This window comes from Anguilla anguilla, chromosome 3 (assembly GCF_013347855.1).
Source record: "Anguilla anguilla isolate fAngAng1 chromosome 3, fAngAng1.pri, whole genome shotgun sequence".
In the NCBI taxonomy this organism is placed as follows: Eukaryota; Metazoa; Chordata; class Actinopteri; order Anguilliformes; family Anguillidae; genus Anguilla; species Anguilla anguilla.
The window spans coordinates 58,359,224-58,367,013 of record NC_049203.1 but is presented as its reverse complement, the minus strand read 5'-3'; the positions used below and the strand labels follow the sequence as shown (position 1 = coordinate 58,367,013).

The 7,790-nt window shown below is 38.8% G+C and overlaps 1 protein-coding gene across 1 annotated transcript; it reads left to right on the top strand.

Moving 5' to 3' along the window:
- Nucleotides 1-326: 326 nt before the first annotated feature.
- LOC118222684 (cysteinyl leukotriene receptor 1-like) lies at nucleotides 327-6,324 on the top strand. Its single transcript, XM_035408450.1, has 2 exons — nucleotides 327-1,912; nucleotides 3,083-6,324. Exons 1-2 carry the CDS (start codon nucleotides 1,906-1,908, stop codon nucleotides 4,213-4,215), a joined length of 1,140 nt encoding a protein of 379 aa, XP_035264341.1. The 5' UTR covers nucleotides 327-1,905; the 3' UTR covers nucleotides 4,216-6,324.
- The last annotated feature ends 1,466 nt before the right edge of the window (nucleotides 6,325-7,790 follow it).

Sequence of the window (7,790 nt, the reverse complement as noted above, 5' to 3'; positions counted from 1 at the left end):
CTGTGGTTATTACAAGAATAAGAAACAAGTAGATATATTCATCACCATTTATTTTTTGTGCTTTTTATTTGTCTTTCCTGCTTGCCTTTCCTTTATGCTTTTATCTGTTCCAACTAGGGTGTGACACCATAAAACAGATTCCTTGGAATTACTGCTCAAATGATTTCCTGAAATATGACGACACCTTACAACAGTTCAACAACATGCGCAGGTGCTGTTATTTTACAGAATAGATGAAATTTAATTTTGTTAAAACATCTGCAGCAGCAGACATGCTTGTCAGGATCCAGGCTACTTGCAGCAGGCAGAGAGTTTTTTGTCTGCAGACAGTTTGATACGAAGTCATGTGAGTTGTTAGGCCTATGACTATTTTGTTTCATTTAGCCTATAGGCCAATGTGTTTTGTATTAATTAGGGAGATGTCAGTTTTATTTATAATTGGCCTCTGTTTTATGTGCAATAGGCCAAAGTGTATTTTGTAGTTGTTATAGTCCATTTTGTTATTTTTATTTTTGCACAGGTATATCTCAAACATTTTATAGGCTGTAGCCTATTTATAATGTAAGAGCGCATAGGCCTTGGAAGACAAATTTGGTTTGTGAAACTAATATCAATATTATATTGGTCTATTGAGCCCACAGTATTGTCTAATGTTTAGCAACTGTTTGTAGTGCTGAAACGTATAATAAAGCAATATTCTGCAATGTGAACTTCCAAAATTCGTATTGTATGCGTTCTGATAGTGAGAGAAACTTTTGTTTTCGGGAATAATATTAATCCCGTTCCCACCCTTCATCTCTTTAAATTTGTCTGCCTTGTACCCTGTACCCTACCCATTTTCCTCTTTTATGTTGCTTCTGGCGCTCACTAAACACTTTTCCACTGTTTATATTAATCGACCTGACCATTTATAGCATGCCTGGTGGGAGATCTTAAGAGGACATTCTTTTACTTTGTATCGAGATGAAAGCTTGTTGCAGCCCGATCAGGGGCTTCCTTTTGAATACGATTTAAATGTTTAGTTATTAAACTAAATTTAAACGTTCCGAGTGGCTAGACAAGGTAGGAGAAAGGGAGGACCTTCAAAATATGAACACTGGAAGAGGGAGGAATGGGCGTGCACGAGAAATACTTTTGGAATGCACGGTAGGGCGACAGCCGTTGCCTGCTTCCATTTTGCGGTTATGGCCGTTTCTCCCTCGCGTTATTTGCATGTTGTCATCACACTTTTGTTTCTCTGTCATTTGACAACAAGAAGAATGCACAGCAGCCTACCTTAACGGACACTTAGAGGTTGAGCCTGAAGGCGATATGACGGCATATGAGATTTCATGCAATGGGAATTGTTTTGTATTCAAGTTCAAGTTTATTACCCACATGGCAGAGGTACACTGAATTGCATGGGCATTACAATAATAAAAAGAATACCAGCAACGAAACCATCTTAAAAAGTCTAAATATATAAAATAAAACAGTCAAACGGACTTATAAAACTGTTCAAAAGAAGAACCTGCAGTGCATCAGTCCGTTTTCACTCGCAGTTGTTGATGAGGGACGTGAGGAAAGAGATCGGGGATCTTTTGTATCCTTCAGTTCGCGCTGATCGGATTAAAAGTTTGTTTTGCTTCCTCGTCTGCCTTCTTACTGCGACCCTAGTAGGCGGTAGCCTGAACTGGGAGGTGAGGAGGTTTTTGGCAAAATCAGCGCATAGATCCTTCTGTCCTGTAGAGAGCTGAGGGAGAGAGGGTGCGTAAGGCTTTTGGGTGCGTAAGGCTTTTTAGTGTTCCTCTAAAATAAGTTTTTAGACTTTTGAATATTTATTTCGGCAACCTGGTTGTACCGAATTTCATTCCCATTCAGCATTAAGCAGTGTCTGGCGACCATGCGGCTACATACACCGAGAAGATGACAGGTGAGTAGAAGTAAAATAAGTTTATAGATCGACAACTTAAAAAAAATATCGGCTATTTTCTGATGTCTGAGTATGTGTTTCATTCGGATACAAATCTAGTTAATTAATTATGGAATTTTAGTTGTGATTTTTTATTAAAGACAAAAACAATAGCCGACGAAAACTTCGTCTCGAATAACATTTTCTTGAATCTTTTTTAGCGTTAGCCACACATAATGGCATTTTCAGATGACGAGCGATAAAACGAATTGCCGCAAAAAAAAAAAGAATTAAACAAATAAAAAACACGCACAGCATAAATTTGAACATTCAATACATTGAAGTTAATCCAGTTAGCCTCTTGATCTCCTTTCGATTTGCCGCTGGTTCATATTTGTGCATCACTTTTATTTGTGAATCAGTTACATTTATTTGTTTTTGAGACAATAATACCGCCATATTGTGTTTTAAAATACAAAATTAAAATTGTGATCATGCAAAAAAAAAATTAAAAAAAATGAAATTAATAATTCAATTGTCAGTATTTGTGTGCTAATGCAGCTGTGATGCCATTAAGTTGCATATGTGCCATACAATAAGCCATAATGAAACTGGAGAAATAACCGAGACATCCCACAATTTACTGATATTCAACAGGGTTGTTGTTTGAAATGACATTGATGTATATTGTGCAAATAGATTCAGAATCAATATTTCAGCAATTTGATGTGATCATTATGGGCAAATTGATTGTCTTAGATAGATAGGCTAGAGAGATAGACAGATAGATAAACCTTTATTGATCCCTGGAGGGAAATTCAGGTGTCTTAGCAGCAACAGCAGTGAGATGAAACACAGGAGAGGAACAGGGAAGAGTAAGAGTCAACCAAACCAAGAAGTAAGAAAAATAAAATAAAGATAAAATAAAATAAAATACTGAGCTGCTGGCCCAGTAAATATAAATAAATGTACAGTGAATGTACAGTGAGTGGCCCAATAAATGTACAGTGAAATGTACAGTCTTGTGGTGTGGATGCTGTTTAGAGCAGAAAATAGTTTTTATGTTTAAAAATTAATTCCTGTGTCTAATCCATTGCATAATGGCAGTGCCTATTAATGTCAAAGGTATGAGCAATGTGACGGTCAATCACTATTTCCATAACTCTATGAATCTGTTCTCAATCTGTTTAGCTCTTTGGCTGACCACAGACCCCTCTCATCTTCCAAATATGACCCACCTACCTGGGATAACAGCCTCCAATAATCAAACATGTGGAAACAACGACTCCTTCAAGTTCCTGGCCTACACCGTCACGTATTGCTTCATCTGTCCTGTTGGCTTCTTATGCAACTCACTGGCCCTGTTGGTCTTCTTCTGCTGCACACCCAAGAAGTCTGCCAACACCATCTTCATGATTAACCTGTCATTATCGGATGTGAGCTTCTCCTTGACCCTCCCTTTCCGCCTGGTGTACTACCTGCAGGGTGGTCAGTGGGACTTCCCGGACTGGCTGTGTCGCTGGTGTGTCTTCTCCTTCTACCTCAACCTCTACACTAGTGTGCTGTTCCTCACTGGGCTCAGTGTGCTCAGGTATTTGGCCGTGCTGCATCCTATTCAGAACAAGACCCTTGTCACAGTCCGGAGAGCCTGCTGGGTTTGCTTGGGGATCTGGGTGTTTGTGGCACTCTCCTCCATGCCATTCCTCCTCTCTGGGACTCACCAGCATCTGGGAAAGACCCGCTGCTTTGAACCTAGAGGGCACAAAGCCTGGAAGCTGATTCTGGTCCTGAACTATGTTGGGCTGGCCTTAGGCTTCCTCCTCCCTTTCCTGACTATCCTGGCCTGCTACAGCCGTATCATCCACAGGCTGACCACCCGGGATAAGAGACTAAGAAGAACGCAGGCGAATCGACAAAGGCCAGTGTACCTAGTTGCCGTGATCCTGACCACCTTCCTCCTCTGTTTCTTGCCTTATCACCTGGCTCGTACAGCCCACCTCCATGCAGTCATCTTGCAAGACAGCAGCAAGCCTCAGGACTGCTGGCTAACAGAGCTCCTGCAGAAGATCCTGGTTATGACACTTTGTCTGGCTACCTCCAACAGTTGCTTCAACCCTCTGCTGTACTACTTTTCTGGAGAAAACTTTCGCAAGACTGTATGTGCCGCCTCTGTGCGCTCCCGAAAATCACCCGGCTCCTTTAACCGGGGCAGCCTGCTCGACTCCAGGGGTAAGTTCAACCCCCATCACTTGTCTCCCCCAGTCAAGGATAAAGGCCTGATCCAGGACAACAACGCCATCCTGAACAGGGCAGCGCAGGTATGATGGAACAGAAAAATGCCTTGCTTGCCTTTTGAAAATAGGAGGGTCAAGACATGGAAGAGGAGTAGGACGCAAGTGACTGAAGTTCCACGAACCAGGTGGCTAGGTTCAGAAAGCGAGATTTCAGAATCAAAACTTGTGGGTTATCATGCATGCTCTTTGTAGAGGGTGATGTGATCTTCTATGTACACAAGCTCAGTGTAAGGTTTCTGACTGAAGATACCTACAAGGCAGTATTACAATAATTTCAATGTGGCATTGTATTTTACCCTCTGCTGTCCACAAAAATGTTCCATGCAGGTCTTCAATTTAAGAATTGTAAGAACAGCTTTTGTATTCCATTTGATATAAGGTGTTATAATTGCTCACACAAAGTTAAAGAATACTGTCAGACATGGGAAACCAAACAATGCGTAGATGAGGTTGTGCAATATTACATGTTACCTGGAAGGGAGAGATTGATATCTGAGACTAGAGGATATCGGGAGAAGAGACCATTCTCTATACAAAAGTAGGCAGGGGTTTTGGTTTAAATTAAATTTAAACTTTTGAGGGGCATAGAACCATGCAAAGTATGGGATTGCCAAACAGGGGGAAATTATGTTAGCCTGCCCTTAGCTGGTAAGGTTACCATGAAAGCCTGTTTTTGGATCCCCCCAGAAAAACAATGGTCTTGTGTCCTACTCTGATGAAAAGGGGGAGCCACTATATCTCTGCTTGGATTATACTGCCATAAAGGACAGCCAAACCAAAAGTTTTCCCCCAATTTTCCAGGAGTTCAGCTTGATCCACTTTTAAGGGGTTAGGGAATAATTTTACAGTCTATCCCGCATTGATAGAATTAAAAAAAAAATCTATTAATAGATTTTGTGGTGTTCACATAAGTTAAAAAATACAACATTATTCACTCAATTATGTTTCAATAAATTTTTCTTTAAAAACATTTAAAGTCCCTGACCCTAATGTATCAAACGATAAAGAGAAATATGTGTATTTCTTTGCTCAATAAAATGTACAATATTTATTTTGGAAGAAATTAAAAACCAAAACAATAATTCCAGTCCATTTTTGTCTTTCTCTCTCCCATTAACTGCCGACTTTCTCAGCAGTTAGGGTAACCAAGACAGGGATTCCAAGGATTGCCATTGTGTGAGAATGTGGTAATGCCTGAACTAAAGGAGAATGGGCTGAATCCAATTTTAAACTGGTCTACTTAAGTTTGAATTCAACCAACAATTAAAATTCATAGCCAACAGAATACACTATATGACCAAAAGGAACTCAACAACTCTGGGGCTGTTTTTAATGGTTTGGGCTAGGCCCCTTTGTTCTAGTGAAGGCACATCTTAATGCTACAGCATACAATCACATTCAATACAATTCTGTGCTTCCCCAACAGTTTGGGGAAGGCTCTTTCCTGTTTCAGCATGACAATATCCCCAGGCACATATAGAACATGTTTTGTGGTGAATGGTGTGGGAAAACTTGACTGGCCTGCACAGAACCCTGACCTTGAGCCCATCCAACACCTTTAGGATCAATTGTAAAGCCAACTGTGAGCCAGGCCTAATCAGTACTCGAGCTCACTGATGCTTTTCTGGCTGGAGGTTGTTATAGCAGCAAAGGGTAGACCAACCCCACATTAATGCCCATAATTTTGAATGAGATGTTGAATGGTGTCCACATAATTTTGGCCATGTAGTGCATGTACTGTAAATTAACATATTACAGATTTAGCAATGTTCTATCTGTATACATTCTTGATCTAATATCCTTTCATATCAAGACCCCCTTGGACATTTGGACATTTCAGTGAAAATTCTTCATGGACAGGTTAAAGGTTAAGTAAAAGCCAGTGGTTATTAGCCTGCTGACAACATCTTGGCCTATTTGTAGCACAAATCCCTGGTCATTCATCATTATCACAGAGTAGTGATTGTGCTTGATATGCATGTTAATAAACATACATAGTGTACAGTATTCATTCATTTATTAATATGTATGTAACACATATGGAAGATCATTTTATGTTTGCTAATGTGCATGCAGGTTTTGTTCTATTCTAGCACTAAAACACCGGACTCACCAAATAAAGGCCTCAGATGAACACAATGATTTGCTTGTTTGTTAAATCAGGAGAACCACTCATACTTGGGACTTGGGGGGGAAAAAAATTGAATGGTCCCCTGAATATTATCATGTTGTACTGTTTGTGTCTCCCCAAAAAAATCTGAAAGAACATCCCCCCCCCCCCCCAAAGTACTACCAAATCCAACACAAACTCCTGTCTGAAATCATCTGTACTATCCTACCAACTCACTGATCTGACAGACAGTCACAACCTTCTATGTCCACAACCCAACAAAATAACCCAGTTTCAAGTTTTAAAAACAAATATGGAAAAAAAAACACCCCTATTTGGAACTTTCTCCCATTATCCCTCAGAACATCCATATCCATGAGCACTTTTAAACATCTGTTAAAATACTGGCACCTCCTGCCCAACCATACATGTAACCACTGGTCTCGACCTATCAATCTTTATTATACCATATACGTAAATCATTGTTATATGTGTATGTATATATCTACAGTATATATGTATATGTACAGTATGTGTATGTATGTGTATAGAGATCTATTTCCTCTTTCATCTTATCATATAAATCTATATACATTATTTTTTTTATATTTCACTTCCTCACTCCCCTCCTGTCTTCTCTTTTTTTATCATAATTTTTCTGCAATTTATCTTTCCATTTCCTCTTTATCCTCCTTGTCCCTAAACTCATGTATTCCCTCTTTGCTCACTCTGCAGGCAGGAACCCACTGAAAATCAGATTGTCAGAGCTAGGCCTAAGACTAGGTTTGTTCTCTTAAACATTGTTTTTATTCCTGTGAAATATATATATATATATATATATATTTAAAAAGCAACAAATACAAAAATACAAATAAAAGCTGAAATTATATCTACATCCTTGCTCTGTTCAACAGCTTTCCCTTAAAAGCCAGTTGATCCACATAATTTGCTTAATAACACTTGGTCAATTGGGTATAGCTAACAATGTGTATGCTTTTACACCTGTAGCTCATTTTAGTTTATGTGTTGGAATTTAAAAACAAAATTGGTTTTACATTCCCTTTTGAGTTTCAATTAATTTTCTGAACCGAATGAATTGAAATGGAAATGACCCCAAGTAACTCCAGTTCCAAAACTGAAGCATACACCATGTTCATTCTTGTGACTCCCACATATACCAGCCATTGCACGCTTCTTGATCAAACAGATGAAACGGCGACCTAAACTAAGTTTCTGAAAACACCTCACTATAAATATTTTGAGCAGTATTGATGGCCACATCAGGAAGCACAATACATACATATATGCTGTAAATAGACCTGGGGATAAATATTTTTATCTGAATTTGTGAATTTCAGCTCTTCAGTATTCAGATAAATATTTTCAACTAAAGCAAAAATATTTGTTTTAATATTCTAACATTGATTCCACAAAAAATATTAATAATTAATAATATTGAAAGTAGGCATATTTAAAGCAAATATTACAAAAATAA